The following is a 19066-nucleotide window of genomic DNA, read 5'->3' on the forward strand; positions in this document are numbered from 1 at the left end:
AACTATTCTTCTGCTGTAACACCGGACCGGTTACTGTTCAGGTTTAGGTGGCGAAGTTAAGTGAAATATAAACAGTATTCAACACCACATTTTATTTAATTTTCTAGGCAGCCATTTTAACCTCGGCACAACGCCCCTGTATAAAAAAAGTTTAAATAACAGGGAGAAAAGATTCAGATGAGAACCCCCTGTAATATATGCACTCGATGACACACAGGCAATTGCATTTTCTTAGACACATACAGAGAACCAAGTTGTCACCCTCTTCTGCTTTATACCCGTATGGGAAGATAGTCCAGATGATCACAAGTTGCCGAGCGGAGAGATGGGCGGGGTCTCTTGTGATAAACTTCGCAGAAAGGTAGGGCTACGATAAAATATGCCGAGCTGGGGGTTTGAAATGTAGAATAATTATTTTTCAGGGGGCTGAAGCCCAACTAAATAGGCTCTAGGGGCGTCGGTCAAAGGAGTTGTAGCACTTATACACAAGCATAGCGCAACAACCGCGCTGATTACAAGGGGACTTATATCCACGCCGGCATCGGGACCCTCTGCATGAAAGGCTGATTGCATGATTTTTATTTTTTTTTCTTTAAAAAAACCTCGCCCAAATTTCTTAACGCTTCAGAGAAATTTATCATGTCATGCTTCCTTCTGAGGCCCGTGGTGCTGAGAGCCGAGGGGCGTGAATCTCAAAATTATGCCCATTCATCGGTTGAAATACAAACGGGCAAATTCACGCGCATGTGCTTTCAGCTTTGTTACATTGTTGTACACCTAATTAATGCACAAAGTTAATGAAGTACAACCGAGCTTATCACTTTTATATTCTAATGGATAGATTTACACAGGTGTCATGAAATATGTAATGTAATTTTGAAAATGATCGTACTGAATGGAAATTTGGATTTTTTAAATAACACGTTAACTTTGTGCTATGTATAATAAAAATTGGCAAATTAAAAATCTTAAAAGTCCATTAATTAAAGAAGTCAATTATCGATCAGGTCAGAGTAACAGTATGTGGTGATGCGGTTGGAGGTAGGAAGGATGGATATTGCTCAATTCTTGACATATAGCAGAAACGTTCCCAACCCAATCCTAAGGGACTCTCAGACAGTCCAAGTTTTTGCTCCCTCCCAGCACCCTGCCAAACAGTCCACATCTTTGCAGTGAGCTGGAAGGGAGCAAAAATTTGGAATGTCTGAGGGTCCCAGAGGACCAGGTTGGGAAATACTGATTTAGTCAATCAGAGCTACTAGTTATGGTGCTGGCTGAAGACTAATTCATTGCAGCCAACCTTACCATAAAATTGCAGGGGTCGGTGGCATTTACACTGAAACACAGTAGTAACCAATTTCAACTTAACTTACCCTGCACCTATGATGCCAGTGTCAGATATGTATTTTTTTCCTCAAGAAGTGCATTTTTTATGCAGGCCGCATCATGAGTTCAGTTCACTACAGTAGGAAGAAGATCTCTAACCTGATGAATTCCGCTGCTGCCAAGAAAGTGACTCAGATGCCGGACTATCAGACTGAGAAACAGCTTCTTCCCCAGATCTGTGGCTCTCAGCACCCTGAACACCCTTCCCAACCCCCCAGAACTGTAAATATTTCCATACATTACCTCCCCATTTTCAACAAATACAGGCACTATAAAGACACACTGCCATTAACATTTGCATATTTATATTTTATATTTATTATCTCCCTTCTGCATGTTATTGCTGTCTGTAGTTGGCACTTTATTTTGGAAGTACCTGCTTTCTGACTGTTATTTTAAAATTGCTGCACAAGAAGTGTCAGCAAAATGTCATTCTACTGCAGTATGATGACAATAAAGCTCCCATCTCTTATCAGTATTCTTATTAATGAATATTCGTAGTGTTCAGGGATATGGCTGAGAAAATTAACTGAAATCAGAAAAGCTGGCAGGGATGGGGGACGGAAACACAACAAAATGTTGCAAAGCGAACGGCAGGAGAAGAGAATAACATGGATCCTGCCTGTGCACAGGGCTGTAGAAGCTGCGAAGTGCTTTCAAACAGCTTTGGAAGCATAACTGTTCCTAGCAGATTCGCCACACGGTTCTTCCCATAGCCAGCCACATATCACTTCATCTGGCTTGTTATATAATGTTCCCAAAAATTATTGACTCCTCAAAAGTTACACTAATAGAAAACTGTAATGTATTTTTTAAAGACATTGTGCTTCACACCAGCACCAATTTCTCAAAATTAGCCTACTTGAAGAGACACTGCCCAGTTTGTATCCATTTCTCCCACTAGAGGGCAGAGTACAACATCCATGAGAAGCCCAAAATTAGCATTTTCTCAGAACAATAAGGCTTCATTATCACATCCTACATGAACCAAAGAGCACTTTATATATAGCGCAAGGAGGAAGATTCCTTCCCATCTTCTGCAGAAAGTTTTAGCTTATGAACCAATCAGTTACATAATACTGGAAGCCCTAGGAAAGACCAGCTCCTACAAAATGTGCCAGATCAGATGAATGAGGAGGAAAATCAACAAATACCCTAAAGGTTCTTCATTTCCCCATGTCCTCCTTTAATTCTACTTATCACTTTCATTTCACATTACATGTTGAAAATTTCTGCATCTCTTTATCATTCTAACCCCCAGAGTAAATATTTTGACAATGCAGTAGCTGGTAACTAAACACAAGAACGTTTCGACTTCCGAGAGCTGAATCAGACTTTAAACGCTTCTGGCTTGGCCTGTAGGGAGAAAGTGGAATCTATGAAACAGAGACAATGTGTGTAAACTTTATTTCTCCTTCAGAAGGCATGACTTGTGCAGGGAGGGAAGGAAACACTTTATAGTTGAGAATCTGTTGAATCCAAATGTTTGGCCAACAGCACGCCGGCAGGACGGAAGGAACCGCTGAAGACCCCAGTCAGCAGAACTCCATAGAGATACGGTGGCAGGGGAACTGGCTGTCAATACAGGAGCTACACAACATTTTCAAGCCTGCTACTTAAAATTGAAAAAAGAAATCTGTTGACACGTGCTGAATAATTTGTTTTGTATTTGTTTTTTTTTTTTAAAAATAATACTATGCTTAAGACTACAACAATGCACTATAGACAATACATATGGTTTTATATTATATTGGTGTTTGATTAATTAGGAATAGTAACATTTCATTACCTTAAATTATACATTTGCAGTACATTAAAATGATGATACTACTTTGGAAAAGTGGTACAGCGATATAATCCATTTATCCTGTATCTTATTTCTTCAACGCATTTGTACTATTTAAAATGTTCCTTGTGGTCCTACCTGGCCCTTTCGTAAGAAAGGCTGAATTCTTCACAACACACATTTCAAGGGTCTTCTCACTACATCGGTAACACTTTCACCACATCTAAATTGTGCTCCATTTTGCATCGTTACAGCTCTATACGGCTTGCCGGTACATGCACAAACAAGTACACTGTAAGTTCGCTACTCCTTGCTCAAGACTACCATCCGCAGGACTGCAGAGCCCTGTACTGTTAGTCAATGTGAAGGTGAGTATACTTCAGCCTGGCTTCCATGACTACTTGTGGCAACACTGTAGGGAAACAAAGACCAGCATGTGCCTTACTGTAGTGATGAGTGACACTGCTGAAGAGAGATGTCGGCGTTATCTACATTCCACCATGCTTAGAACACAAAACTGAACAAACCCCTCCCCACATGTAACACCTGCAGAAAGCTGATTAGTGATGTTATTCTACCACAAGAACATAATGGGCATCCGCAGCAGGTCAATATGCAGTTATTCAAATGTCCAAAAAAAGAGAGGGGCAAGCCAAGACTTACCCTCCCCATGATACAATGTACATATGGAGTATAAAGACCCTCCCGCACAGTGTCATTTCAGAATCAGTGCTGCCAGCTCACAATTAACACGGCAATCCGAAAGGCGCAGAACCCTCCAGGTGGAGTGTGACGGAAACTGGACAAGAGGATGGGCGGGGGAACGAGCACGCAGAAGCAGGCTGTGTCGCGAGAGGAGCTGGGCATTGTCTTCATGCTGCGCGGAGCTGGCTTGGCGATAACAAAAAGGCGTGATGTGCTGTGTGAATCCCTAGCTTGCCATTGGATAGGTGAGGTCGATGTGGGCGGAGCAGGTGTGGACCCCGCCTTCACATGTTGAAGCCATAGGTGGGCTGGGTGTAGGGAGGTGCAGCGTAGCCGTACCCTGGGTACCCAGGCTGGGGGGGCACAGTGCTTGGGCCAGCTGTCAACATCAGCTGCTGGCCTGTAGGATGAGAGTGGACATAACAAGTAGGTTACATGCCAGCAAAGACACACAGACACACACAGACAGACACACAGACAGACAGACACACAGACAGACAGACAGACAGACAGACAGACAGACAGACAGACAGACACACAGACAGACAGACAGACACACAGACAGACACACTCTTAAGAAGCCCAAAAAGCTGCAGAATGAGATACTTGTCTGGCATCATGGTGCTTTTAGTGGCCAACCTGATTACACATACACTCACATCTGTAAGGGCATACAGCGACTCATGCAAGCCTCGGTCCTCAGTGTGTGCCATGTCACTATTTATCACTTTCAAATGTCAGTAAATGCTGCATTTTCTGAGCTGAGCAGGAGCTGCCAGGTCCAAGTCAGCGCAGAAGTGGAAGGAGCAGACGCTCGCCGAGCTGAAGGCAACCTGGACAACATGACACACATACCAAACACAATGGGAGTGGGCTCTGTCACCTCCTCCTCGGTCTTCCTTTGGCTTTCTGAAGCTTCCAGTTTGTCTACCTGCAGGTGAAAAGGGAAGTCTGTTTCACTTGCGTCACCCAGATTGCACATCCTCAGGTGTCCACAAACGGAAAATGTGACTGCAGGACATGATGCTGCTTAAAATTTTAGATAATTTCCCCACAAAACTGCCAATCAAGTCAAATCTTCTATCCAGATAATCGGCAAATTTTCCTAACACATTTAAAAATACCACACACCCACTATTCTAAATATTACTCAATAGATTACTGTAATATTTCAATGGAGACAGCAGAAAAACTAAGCTCTAGTCACTCAGAATTAATAAGCTTGTGTGTACTAAGTAGTCTTAGGTCTTCATCATCAGCAGCACTTCCAAACAAAAGGCAACTCTATTAAATAATTTAAAATAGCACTTAAGAATTGACTTGATTGTAATATTGAAGGGCAAATAAATGCTAACAACCAGTAAGTGCCAATGAGCAGGCAAACAAAAAACAGTTCTCAAAATTCCACAAAGACAGTGACTCAGCAGTTCTGATATCCTGGGTCAATGAGACAGTCACCCATTCTGTAGGTCAGAATAACTGCCAAGCACCATGCACACAAAATTTCTTCACAAAATGTCATGCTTTTTAAACACCACATTCAAAGATGTCTTATGGACAGGACAAATCTCTCTCTACAAGACAACATTAATGCTGTAATATCCATCCATTCATTATCACAGCCGCTTAATCCCCACTGTGGTTGCGGGGGGCCGGAGCCTATCCCCAGAACAACGGGGGCAGGTGGGAACCAACCCTGGGCGGACACCAACACACCGCAGGGCGCACACACTCACCCAACTACAGGGCCAATTTAGATACACCAATCAGCCTACCCTGCACACTCTTAGACTGTGGGAGGAAACCGAAATTCCCAGCAAAAACCCACACGAACAAGGGGAGAGCGTGCGAACCCACACCCGGGAACGGACCCAGGACCTTCTTGCCGCGAGTGATAACCACTGCACTAATGCTGTAATACCACATCCAAATTGCACTTAAACTCTGTTGCAGTTCTCATGAATTGTTCCAAGAGACACAAAAATAATCTTTCATATTACAGACAACAAGCACTCCAATCATGCAAATATGTATTTATATACACTAAAAATGAGATACTACCCAGTAATCCATAAGAAAGCATATTTTAATGTGCTGGACAATACCACTTCCTTGCAAAGTCATCTAAGTTGTACATGCAAGCAATTATCTTCTAAAGCCAAAGTTAGCAGAAGCGTTAACTTAAAATCACAAAATATTAAAATAAATATGGATTCGGATTTCACGGTGAAACCAAATAAGGCTATTACACTATCAATATGCTAACTTGATGGCATTTAGAAATGTCAAACCTCTCATGCCGGAGAAAAACAATTTCATTTTCAATCAAGATAACGATAAGCAATAGTAATGAAGCAATTGTAAAAGTACTTAGCACTACTTGTACTCAATTTAAGTAATCATTATGTCAATTCAAGCAATCTTAAATGTTTTTTAATAACAAAGAAAATCAGTTTTCTTTGGGGGTGGCGAGGCACAGGGATCAGGTGGTTAGCACATTTTACAATTTCACAGCACTTTCCCAGTTTATGATTACAAATGGGACTCCCGTACATGAAAAATAAGTGCCAGAGATCTGGTCTGAGATGGATGCTCCAGTGATGTTTTTATGGGGACAGGGACAGATTTCCCTACAGGACAGTCTGAAACACTTTGGGTGTGACAGCAGTGCTTGTAGAATTAGTGTAAACACTCCTTAAAGATGCACTCAGTTACTGAACAGGGCCTAGACAACTTGTTAAAACAGAAACCAGGCTGACACGTGTGTTAGAAGAGCATCATAGTTAGACATTCACTATAACTACAGGTAGGTTCCTATATCAGAAACCTAGATCTATGTTACAACAGCAAAAGGAGGAGAAAAATTAAAAGGCAGAGACCGTCACCTTCGCCGCAATCAGATCGACCTGTAAGAAAATCCAGAGTCAGGATCCTCACAGCATCAGCAGCAAGTTCTCTTTTCCTTCTGCGTTATTCTGTTGTTTTTTTTTAAACATTGTCCTCCATGAAGGATCACAGGGTTTCACAAAGACACTTAAAATTACATGAAATGGAGCTTTGCCAATGGACTGTGAAGCTGTCTTCTTGCAGCAAAAGAATCAATGTAGTTCCACAAAACCCATTTTAAAAGCACATTCACAGCTGAGATGAGTGCAGTCCTGAAGATTAGAAACCATGCCTTTATTTGGAAGTTCACCAAATGAAGGCTGACTGAAAATGGGATATAGACACAGTGCTAATAGTCACATTACTTTTGGGAACAATTTTTTGGCTATAATTATAAGCTTCCAGAACCCGATACCGAATAAGCAGCTGGAACATAGATGGATAAATATAAGGAGTTCCCTATTCTCTTTTTGATTTGTCTGAGGTGCGATACACCCCACACAATGTTCCCAAGCTCTCTTTGCCTTTTACAGTTTGTATAAAATAAGCAAAGAAAGGTATCTACACTGGCTTCCATTTTCTAGATCACACACAATAATCCAAGGAAGTCATCGATCATTATAGATTAAATAAAACCATCACATCCACTCTGAAAACAGCAGACATGACTTTATCTCATCTGAAAGGCCAACATGTACAATACGTACTGAATGGATGTTAAGAGACAGCCGTCTGGCTTCCAGACCAAACCGTGAATTAGACACTACAGAAAGCAAAACATCCGTGAAGACGACAAAAAAGGCGATTGAAAATCCAAAAGCACTGCACCCATACAAGACTAAACTGACAGAACGCACCAGTAGTAGATGCTGGGAATATTGCCATGTATTATATTTTAAGTGATAAATAAACATACTACCTGCAAATGAACAATATTTTTTGGCGATGATCCTATATTTATTTTGACCAACTAATTAAAAAAATTCAACAAAACCTGAGACTATTGTTATGTGGCCACTGCACGGCAGTCTGGGTAGTGTTCCAGATCTTCACACTCACCTTAGTCAAGTACTCCCTCATCACCTGGATGAAGTAGGGCATGGCGAAATCCATGATGCGGTGCCTCCAGGCCAGCTCCAGCACCACGTCTGGGTGGAGCAGGTCATAGGAGGCGAAGAGGCAGGCCGCAAAGCACTCCTTCTTGCCCTCTTCCAGGAACCACTGTAGGAGTTTCTCTGCCAGTTCTGAATCCTTGGACTCGGCCGCGTAAAGCATGGCATCCTGAGACAAGGCGGCAGGTGTGAGGTCACTGTTAGTATGGCTAGAATGTTTGATTAGTTTAAACGTCTACAAAGGGTTTAAGTTTATTTTTGACATTATTAGCGTACATTTTGTAACAGGCCTGTGATCACAGTCAACAGGTTAGCACTGAGGTAAGTACTTCTGCATGATAATATGCATAATAGTCTCGGTTAGCACACTTAGCAGGCTAGCGTCCCAAGACAAGTCTACAGTCAGCAGGGATAACGTGGTCGGAAAAAGCGTATATGATGCGTTTCAGGAACCTTTTTAATTATTAGAGAAATGACTTACAGGTGTAAAACAAACTCATTAAGAAAACAGAAACCAGAAGAAGCATCAATGCTGAGACAGCATTAAAGCGCCACATCTCCTGAAAGGTGGACCTCTGAGGGCTCCGCTGACTGGCGCCCCACCTTGTATAGTCGGTCCTTCTTGCACAGCTCCACACTCTGCTTCCAGCGGTTGTTGCCCTTGTAGAGGTATGCAGCAATACGGCGGAACTCAATCAGCTCATGCTTCTCCAGCCTCTGTGCCAGGCTGATGTTGTCAAAGTTATCGTACGCATCGATGGAGGCCCTCAGACCCTGAAAAGGCAACCATGCAAATGGTTTGGACATGCATATAGACCAGCAAACCAGAGAGGTCCACATAATCTATATCATATGGAGACCTTTATTAACTCTGAAGCACAAACACAACAATTCTCATGATGGGGGTCGGGGGGTGGGATGACATTCGGTACAGTCATCACCGTATGATGAGGAGCAGAAGACACACGTTTTAACCCTTTCTTTTTTTTTGCAATTTATGAAATGGACCAGACATAGAATTTCAGGTCAGAAGAGGCCGAAATGGGGACAGCACTGCTGAACATTCCTGAGACACACACTGAGCCCAAACAGAGCCTTGGGCTTGACTACAGTAAAGGCTTTCTAGGGCAGTGCAGCAGGTCACCTGGAAGTCCTCCTCCTCCGTAAGGAGCATGTTTAAGGCCTCGTTGACCCCCTTGTTGTTGTGGCTCTGCACAGACCGGAGGTAAGGCTTGACGAGCTTCAGCTGGCCCATCTGTTAGGCATGGAAAAAAATAATCATGTTAAGATTGTTCGTAAGTTGATCTACATCCATTTCTTTGACTTGAGAACAGAGCCCTTGTAATGTATTGGCTGACATCCCCTTACACACCACGTTCCCAGTGTTATCTACAGCAGAGCTCATCTGCGAACTGTTCAGAGAACAGAAAGTCAGTTCCAGCAGATGACCTTGGGAGAAACAAAACCAGCTTGAACACAGCTTTCCATAGTGTGCTGACTGACAACTCAGCTGAAAGCATTGTGCCCCCCGCCCACTGCCACTGTATGCTCCCTACCTTGGAGAAGAAAGAAACAGCTCTCGTGTGGTCCAGCCGAGGAGAAAGGACAGTCAGCAGGTCATTTATCAGGAGGGGCTTATAGTCCAGGTAGAACTGTAGGGCCTTATAGTACAACTCCATATTAGCGACCTGTAAATGGATACAAAACATAAATCAATACAACACCACCATTGTTATTATTATTATGGCAGGATTTATGACTCTGGCTTGCAGTGCTTACAGTGTGACTTTGTGCAGGGTATCAGCTCACCTTGGTGATGATGTCCTTGAACTGGCCCTCTTTCCAGGCATCAGTTGGGTGGTTCATCATGGTAATGACTGCATTGTCATACTCTTCATACTTGTCGTAGAGGAAGACAAGCTCTCCCCACAGGTGTGCTTGTTCCGCAGCACGGAGCACCTGGTCAGCAGTGATGACAATAATTTGACACTGATAATTAGTAAGAAGCCCATCATAGCTCGCCTGCTTCTAGGACGTTACCTTGGGGATGTTGACCCGGGACCAAAAGAGTTCTAGGTGCTCCCTCATCTTCTGCGGTTTGAACTTTGAGTAGAGGATAGCCAGCTCTGTGAACATGCCCATATGGGCACGCTCCAGGCCTAGTGCTGCTTCCAGCAGAGCTATCAGCTCTTCAAAGTATCCCCGGTCCTAGAGGATGAGACAAGGCACAACCCCCCTTTAAGTTCTAAGGAGGGTATCTGCTCCAGAGTGTCTTACAGATCACATTTCTGCACATGTTGACAGTCTTTGACTAGGTGCACTACCTATGCATTCCTTAAGAGTCACTCACTCCTAGTGTTTGGCCCTAACTCTCAGACAACCAACTACACTATTACAATCACACCTCGGCAAAAAGAACAGGCTGATGACTGAATGCACTCCTCTGAGGCAGAGTGTGTCACTCCAAAAACCTATTTACAGCATAAAGATCTTTGCATCTACAGCACACATTCTCAATGCTCTTATTGTGCTGTAGTACATGCATTAATGCAAGAGATTCTAAATATTACAGCAACATAGTTCTAAAAGCAAGGATTTCTGCAACACAGACACATCTTGAAAGTGCCAATATGAGCTGCCAGCATACCTGATAATAACTAATGAGCTCCTCCAGTTCATCAGCGTGGATGACGATGTGGAGGCCACAAATCTGGGCCAGCCGGAACTCTGTCCCATCCACACAGGCAAAGCACACCTAGTGCAGGAGACCCCATGTGAAGCCAGACAATGTACAACATTCATCAGTCACATCACAGCATAACACCCATGCAAGTCCGATAGGGCATGATGGAAACGAAACATACTTGAAAACCCAAGGGATTTAGGGATGGGATACTAACGGTTGTTTCAGAGCCTGAAGGGTTGTGTGTGTGTGTGTGTATGTATGTGGGGGGGGGGGCATCAAAAGAGCAGGGGGAGGACTTACTTCCTTCCAGGTGCGAGTGCTGTTGGCCTTACGAGCACTGTCAACGGCTGCCTGGTATTCACCCAGGTGCACCAATGTGGAGGCCAGCCGGGCAAAGTTGGACACATTGTTGTACAGGAGCTTGGCTGCGTCATACATGCCGTCATCATAGCAGCGGTCTCCCACCTGCAGTGTGAGAGGAGAAGTCAGTCTCACAGGTTAAAGGGGACCCGTGTGAAGCTAGACAACCACAACTGTCCCAGGCATGCGGCAACCCCTGTCATGAGAGTTCATTTTGTTCGGTGTGAATGGAATAAAACACACATAAAGACTCGGGAAGGCACACGACCATGACATGTAGCCCAAGTGATTCAGAACACTTCCAAAGAGTCTGGCCAGGGTGAGGTCATACCTGCTGGATGTGAGCATTGTTGGGGCCGCTCACAAATTCCTCAAGCTCTGACAGTCGGTTGGTCTTTGCCAGGGCAAAGATCAGCTCCGTCTCCACGTAGGACTCCCTTGCCTTCTTGCGAGCCATTTGCAGGAACTTCACCAGGTCCTCCCAGTTATCTGAGGAGTCATAACCAAAGTCACCCATCTGAAAACAAATCAGTCTCCCAGTCCATATTCCAAAATCCAGTCCATATTCCAATTTACTGAAATATCAACGACACAATGAGTCTCCAAATCTCTTGCACATGTTGATTGACTAAAGTTGAAAAATCTGCCAAATGCAGTTTACTAATGTCAGCCGAAAGGTAGAAGCTGTATCCCAGCATAAAGCCAGCAAACAGGTATGTTTGTATTTTTTCTGCATCATACTGATCAGAAGTGCAGTCTCTTCACAAACATGATTAATTATCCTGACATCACGAGAATGACAAGTGCCTTCCTCATCTATGAGAACCATCACCACCATTAAACCATGATCATTAAACTTGTGCACAGATGGGTACTGCAGCCAGAGAGTGTTTAAGGAGGACTGAAGAGAAACAGCACTTTTATACCAGTAATAGACACAATTCACCTGTTTTAAACATTCCCTGCCACCGATATCCATAGTGTATCAGCTTGACACTTCATTTCAAACAGATGCTGAACATTTAATGCTATTTGCCTTTGCACACACCAGAACTTCTCATATTTTCCCAGCAAAATTCTACTCATGTAAGAACCAGAAGAAGTCTCCTGATCCTTCAGGAACGTGCCACAGACTCAGCTAAGGGGTCCCGCTCCGGCTCCTTACTGTTTCGGCTTGCCGCGCTGACCACCTCCATGTAAGCAGAGGGATCATCTGCCTTGATGTAGGAGTCGATGGCCTCCTTGACCAGCTCCTTCTGCAGCTGTGCGCGGCCCAGCTGGCTCCACACAGCAGGTTCATTGCAGCGCTCAGCAAACTCATAGGCCCGATCGAGATTCCCAATGTGCTCAATCAGAACCTGGAAGCCAAACAGTAGCAGCAGCACAAATAGCACAGAGAGACATTCAAACTACAACGGCATACAATCAAATGCAGAACAGTCAGAAGTCACTGTTTCATGTAAGATCCAAAAAAAGCCAGGCTCATGATGACTGTGGTATTTCAGTACAATAATGCTTTTAACAGTCATGATAAACACTGAAGCTCTGATTACTTTTCTGTTTTTGCAAATTTCCATCTCCTTTTTCATCAGATGTTTCAAACATAAGGTAGTACACACATATGCAGGTGCATACAATAGCGTGACTCGAGAGATGTCTCAACCATAATTGCATGCTGCACTGGAAGAAGCGTTTCATTTTGACCTGGATGGCAGATGTGTTGACATCGAACTTGCGGAAGATGGCAAATGCTTCCTCAAACAGCTCATTGCTGATGGCAATGTTGGCAATGTCAGGGGCATCATAGTTGTCCAGCCTGTTGATGTATTCCATCACACGGGTACGATCGGCTTTGATGGCTGTCAGGATGAGGAGATTCTGCAGGTTCCTGTCACATTAAGAAAAAAATGCTAAATGTTAATTGAATACAGAATACAGTAAAATCCAGTTAAAACGGACTTCAAGGGACCGGGCGAAACAGTCTCTTATATCCAAAGTCTGTTACGTCCAGAGTTGTTTCTCCGTTACAAGTGAAATTCCGTTATATGCGAGTTCGCTATATCCGATGCTTCTTCTGCATGTTCTTAAAAGGCGCACGGACCAGCGGACCTTGTCCATTATGGATGATATTCTGTTATAAGAGAGTCCACTAAAACGAGATTTTACTGTATTCTCTCTTGTAGAGCAAGACTCATGTGCTCCATTCAAAATGAGGTCCACCATGACCATTCTAGGAACCACTTTATGTTGGAACCAAAGAAGGTTTAGATACGTAGGGCCGTTACTTATCGGTTATATTAATATTCGAGTAATCTACCAATTAATTTGACGAATAAAAGAGTATGTGGTGCATGTATATATGCACAGCATCCTCCCCTATTATTGGCACCCCTTGTAAAAATTAGTAAGGGTTATAAAAACAAAATCACTGTTTGCTGAAGTACCTGTAACTTAATAGAGTCCAATTTAAATGAGAAACATGCTTCAGTTACATGGTTTCACCTTAATTTCCCAGGGTGCCAACAATTGTGGCACATGTGTTTTTTCTTAATTTGTTTTTCTTTGAATAAACAGTATTTTCTAACCCTGCAGCACTGTATACACACACATAGTGAAGGGTGACTGCTATTAGGTGACTATGTGTAAACACAAAACGTGATTGGTTGATAACCTGTTGCCTTTTTAAAGTAGTCTGGGCTAAATGTAAGTGAACAAAGATAAAGTCCATTTAAACTGGAGTATTCTGAACTAAGCAGAGAACTGCGGGTGTATCAGAAAGCTGGATTTCTTGCTTAATTGCATTACTCGTCGGATTTCAGGCACCTTAGTTAAATGGACTACCTTAAATAAGTTATCCAGCTAAGTAACAAATCCTGTCACGGCCCCTGGTTTCCCTTTATTTTCCTTTATAGATCAATAAAGAGCTGAGATCCTCCTTGCTAGTTCTGGGTAAACGGTGCCTTGAAAATGAAATATCACTGAAAGTAAATTTATTCTGGAGACTCTACAGAATCCAACGATTGCCAGCTGGGTAAGTCCTAAATATCCCCAGGTAATCACTCCAGCCCTGTGGAACCATATTGTTAAATGGGTCAGAATTTAATGTTCAGAGCCCAAAACCAAACCAAAGCTAAATTCATAATAAAAGCTGGTGGTTATCGTTAGCTTCCACTAGGGCTAAACAATTTCAAGAAAATATCTAATCGCAATTTTTCTAACAGATATTGCAATTACGATATGATTTGCAATATAGTTTAAAAGTCAAGCTTCAGTTCAATACTTAATGTGTAACAGATTTAAAACATATGATGCAGAATTACAACATGAAATACCAAATTAATAACTAGTCTATATTGTAATGCAAGGATGAAAACTTAAAGATATGAATAGCAATTCCGCAGCTAATGCTGCTTGGACCCCTAGTAACAGAACCTTTCTGTAAACAATCTCTGACCACGAAATATGTAGGTAGTTCACTTATAACCCGGCAGCAGAATCAATATTTTTCCACAACATTTCGTTTCATGGGTTTGTTATTTGTGAGTGTATACGCAGTCGCCTTGGGCCACTTCTGATTGGGGAGCATGACTGTTACACAAGGAGGACAGAATGAATCTGTATAGCTATTCTCACGACAGTTATAAATCCTGGAGTCAGACATGCTGTATAATGCATATCCTAAAACACAGTCTTTGCAATTTACTAATTGCGTTGTTTCAAATCGCAATTTTGATTTGAAATTGATAGATCATTCAGCCCTAGCTTCCGCTAAATTTTGTTATGGTTTATTGGTTTAGCATTATCAAATTCAATTAATATATCAGCAGTCATTACTTTTCGGTCAGCTGAGCCCATCACATTATGTGTATTATTATTATTATTATTATCATCATTATTAATAATAATAATATTATAATAATTAATAATAATAATAATAAGGGGCAGCATGGTGGTGCAGTGGTTAGCACTGTTGCCTCACACCTCTGGGACCCGGGTTCGAGTCTCCACCTGGGTTACATGTGTGTGGAGTTTGCATGTTCTCCCCATGTCGTCGTGGGGTTTCCTCTGGGTACTCCGAATTCCCCCCACAGTCCAAAGACATGCTGAGGCTAATTGTACTTGCTAAATTGCCTGTAGGAGTGCATGTGTGAGTGACTGGTGTGTGAATGTGCCCTGCGATGGGCTGGCCCCCCATCCTGGGTTGTTCCCTGCCTCATGCCCATTGCTTCCGGGATAGGCTCCGGACCCCCCGCGACCCAGTAGGATAAGCGGCTTGGAAAATGGATGGATAATAATAAATAATAATAACAAGAACAACACCAAAGTGAGCTAAACACTAAAATAACACTAAAATAAGGATTATACACGAAACCAACAACTAACCTGTGCTCGCTGAAGACCGAGTTATCTAGGACGATCTTCTCCAGCAGTTCAATCAGCTCATTAGGCAGGTCAGCAGTCATGAAGGCCTTTACAGATACAGACACCTCCTCAGGGTCCTGGGTCTCAGAAAGCGCTGTTTGGACTACCTGAGGAGGTCACAGCAGGGGCAGAATTTAAACATTCAGACTCCCAAACAAACAAACTTATAATTATAACAATAATACAATACAGCTATTGTAATATTATTCATCATCACCTTCAAGGTCTCAGTTACTGCTTATGACAGCCAATAATAGCCAATGATGAAAAAATAACCTACACTACTCTCACTGCAATAGTCATCGCAATAGTCAAAATGACCTATGTACTAAAACTCCTATCACAATACATCCTCATAAACAGATGGCATTAGGCATCCAGAGACCAGCCTCCTCAGAAATATACACTATATATACAGAAGTATTGGGACACCTACAGGAACTTTCATGACCTCCCATTCCAAATCCATAGGCATCAATATGGAGTTGGTCCCCCTTTGCAATAACAGCTTCCACCCTCCTGAGAGGGCTTTCCACAAGATTTTGGAGTGTGACTGTGGGAATTTTTGCCCATTCATCCAGAAGAGCATTTATGATGTTAGATGTGAAGGCCTGACTCGTGATCTCCGTTCTAGTTCCTCATTGAGGTCAGGGCTCTATGCAGGCCAGTCAAGTTCTTCCACACTAAAGTTACCCAACCATGCTTTTATGGACCTTGCCTTGTGCACTGGGGCACAGTCATGGTGGAACAGAAAAGGGACTTCCCCAAACTGTTCCCACAAAGTTGGAAGCACAGATTGTCCAAAATGTCTTGGTATGTTGAAGCATTAACACTTCCCTTCACTGGAACTAAGGGGCCTAGCCAAACCCCTGAAAAACAACCCCATACCATTATCCCTCCTCCACCAAATTGTACAGTTGGCTCAATGCAGACTGGCAGGTAATATTTTCCTTGTATCTGCCAAATCCAGACTTGTCCATCAGACTGCCAGACAGAGAAGCATGATTTATCACTCCATGGAATACATTTCCACTGCTTCAGAGTCCAGTGGCGATGTGCTTTATACCACAATATCCAACACTTGGCATTGCACTTGGTGATGTGAGGTTTATATACAGCTGCTCGGCCACAGAAGCCCATTCCATGAAGCTCCCACTGCACACTTTTTGTGCTGGGGTTAATTTCAGAGGAAGTTTGAAACTTTGTAGTTATTAAATCAACAGAGTGTTACTGACTCACACATTATATGCCTCAGTATTAGACGACCCCGCTCCGTTACTTGACGTGGTCTGTTGTTCCTAAATGCCTCCACTACATATATACAACTTACAATAATACAACTTAAAATAGATTGTGGAATATCTAGCAGGGAAGAAATTTCACGAACTGGCTTATTGCAAAGGTGGAATCCTATAACAATGCTTGAATTCAATGAACTCTTCAGAACGACCCATTCTTTCATAACTGCATGGCTAGGTGCTTAATTTTATACACCTGTGGCAATGGATCGGAATGAAGCATTAGAATTCAATAATTAAGATACGAGTCCCTTTACTTTTGTTCATATAGTGTGTCAAGGAATTATTTGGATTAATACTGAGTTATTTCAGTAATTCGAAGCTCCGATAAACATTTAAGACAAAATGTTACCTTGAAACTGCTAGAAAAGAGTAAGAAATGAAAGGGACAACCTATTTATGGTCAGCAATAGTTGTTTTTCATTATAGAATGTGTGTTTAACCCATTTAACATGATTTATTGGTGAAATTATGTTTTAAAATGTAAATTTTGTATAGGCTCAATTCTGTGGATAGATCCAGATCCTGTGGTGACAAATGACATAGACCGGCATCCCTGAAAATCCACATCTGCTGTGCTGAAAGTCATCCATACCAACTATTGATGCATCATAGCCATCCAGCAATAGGTCTACTTTGTCCCCCCCACCACTGGAAAGCCTTGTTCGAAGTTCTCTCTTACAGTTCTCAGAACAGGATGGGAATTACCTGATCAATCAGCTGCCGCTTGTACGGGTTGTTCTCATCCAGCACATTGGCCCACAGTTCTGGATCTTTCCGACGCACAAGATAGCGAGCCTCACTCTTAAACAGGGAGTTCTCATTGCAAACCTAGACAGGTGACATCAAAAGGAAACAGTCATTTAACCATTTAAATTATACTGAAAGGGAATTCGCTATATGAACCATAAATACAACCAACTAGTAGGTAATGACTGTTGAGTGGTGACAAGGGTTCAGACCTTGATGAGCTCCAAGTCACACTGGCCTCTCTCATAGGCCACGCAGGCCAGGTGGGGGTCCCGCTTCTCACAGTACTTGCCCACCACAGCGCTGTCATAGAACGGGTTCTCCCTCAGGAAGCGCTCGGGATTGTTGTTGCTGTCAATGTAAATCTTGGCCAGTGCATTGTGGGTAGCGGGCTCCTCACAGCCTTCATGGATCCTGGATTCCAGCCATGGCAGCAGTAGTTTCAGCCTTTGACAGAAAACAAAGACACTATTGTCCACAATCTCGAGAAACATCCACAATGGTGTGAAATTCTGGGAGTCCGGTTCAGTTTAATCTTTATCTAAAAAAATCTTGCAAAGAAAATAGCTGCTAATAATTAATACAGAAGTACCTGAATCTGCAAGGACCTTTTAGGTTAACTTCCTACAATCAGATTTCTTAACCAGCATACCGTATCCTAGGTGGTGGAGACATGTAAAGCCTACTGCTTCCTATTAATCAAAAGTCATAACCCTGGACATAAAAGCAGAGAAGGCTAAAAACGATCAATATTAGTACTGGAGGGTTATTTTTTAATCCACTGTTTACCGGTTTCTCTTCTCAACCTCGGCCACCAGCTCATCAGTAGAGAACTGCCCCCGCACCACCATGATCAAATTCTTGATCACATCTTCAGAGCAGTCAACATCGAGTAGTCCTCCAATAACCACAGGCAGACGGCTGGGGTTCACCTACCAAACCAAAAGCATTCACACATCAGCAACCCCCTCCTTCCAAGCCCTACACAATGATCTTTCAGGACATGGTCAACTGTGAGCCTGGGGCATATATTTTAGGTAGCACAATATAGAGGATACTTTGGAGGGGATGCAAACATATTGCAGGGCACATGTACAATCATACACTGAGGGCAGTTTAGAACCAATTCAGCTAAAGGCATGTTTTTTTTGAAAGTCACAGAGAATTCAACAAGAGCATTAACATAGAGCTTGAGGCATCAGAAAATGCTTAGCTTTTCTTTGAAGATAATTTAACTGAAATTTGCATTTAGGAAACCTTGTCTGTTTCTGCACACAGAAATATTCTAACGCAGTGTTTGCCCTGACATAGCCCTTAAGCAATGACGATGCAAACACTGAAACAAAATTTGCTTAAAGGGTTATTTTAAAATACGATGAAAATGTCTTGGTCAATCATTGCATCTCATCCCATTGTCATGGGTTTTCAGATATCAGCCAGGTGGGAAATTTTCCCTGACATGCAAAAAGCTGGATATCGACATGCTACGTTTACCAATAAATGAACGATGGGGAGATAATGATACAAATTTTCCCATCTGTGTAAATGCATGTCACATGACCAAGATAAATCAAAGGCATAATCATTAATAATGAACCAATGCAAATACCCAGTCTTCCTATAATTGAACCATCTGGCAATTTTCACCTGGTTCATTTCAGGCTAATGCTACACA

The 19066-nt window shown here is 42.6% G+C and overlaps 1 protein-coding gene across 6 annotated transcripts in view; it reads right to left on the bottom strand.

Moving 5' to 3' along the window:
• Window positions 1-2776: 2776 nt before the first annotated feature.
• Window positions 2777-19066, bottom strand: part of cltcl1 (clathrin, heavy chain-like 1) — a 55275-nt gene continuing 38985 nt past the window's right edge. The window contains exons 16-33 of one of the 6 annotated variants that reach the window (XM_048996394.1): window positions 18181-18323; window positions 17604-17838; window positions 17350-17472; window positions 15305-15450; window positions 12626-12809; window positions 12087-12279; window positions 11253-11410; window positions 10862-11026; window positions 10523-10630; window positions 9916-10083; window positions 9685-9834; window positions 9432-9563; window positions 9020-9130; window positions 8479-8649; window positions 7823-8044; window positions 6763-6783; window positions 4761-4808; window positions 2777-4277 (exon numbers count right to left, since the gene is read on the bottom strand). In XM_048996394.1, coding sequence (XP_048852351.1) covers window positions 4266-4277; window positions 4761-4808; window positions 6763-6783; window positions 7823-8044; window positions 8479-8649; window positions 9020-9130; window positions 9432-9563; window positions 9685-9834; window positions 9916-10083; window positions 10523-10630; window positions 10862-11026; window positions 11253-11410; window positions 12087-12279; window positions 12626-12809; window positions 15305-15450; window positions 17350-17472; window positions 17604-17838; window positions 18181-18323 — 2490 coding nt within the window. In that variant the 3' untranslated portion in view covers window positions 2777-4265. Of the gene's footprint in view, window positions 4278-4732; window positions 4809-6756; window positions 6784-7822; window positions 8045-8478; window positions 8650-9019; window positions 9131-9431; window positions 9564-9684; window positions 9835-9915; window positions 10084-10522; window positions 10631-10861; window positions 11027-11252; window positions 11411-12086; window positions 12280-12625; window positions 12810-15304; window positions 15451-17349; window positions 17473-17603; window positions 17839-18180; window positions 18324-19066 lie in introns of all 6 variants that reach the window. The other 5 variants (XM_048996370.1, XM_048996387.1, XM_048996360.1 and 2 more) reach the window with 5 other exon arrangements.

This window comes from Brienomyrus brachyistius, chromosome 2 (assembly GCF_023856365.1).
Source record: "Brienomyrus brachyistius isolate T26 chromosome 2, BBRACH_0.4, whole genome shotgun sequence".
Classification (NCBI taxonomy): Eukaryota; Metazoa; Chordata; class Actinopteri; order Osteoglossiformes; family Mormyridae; genus Brienomyrus; species Brienomyrus brachyistius.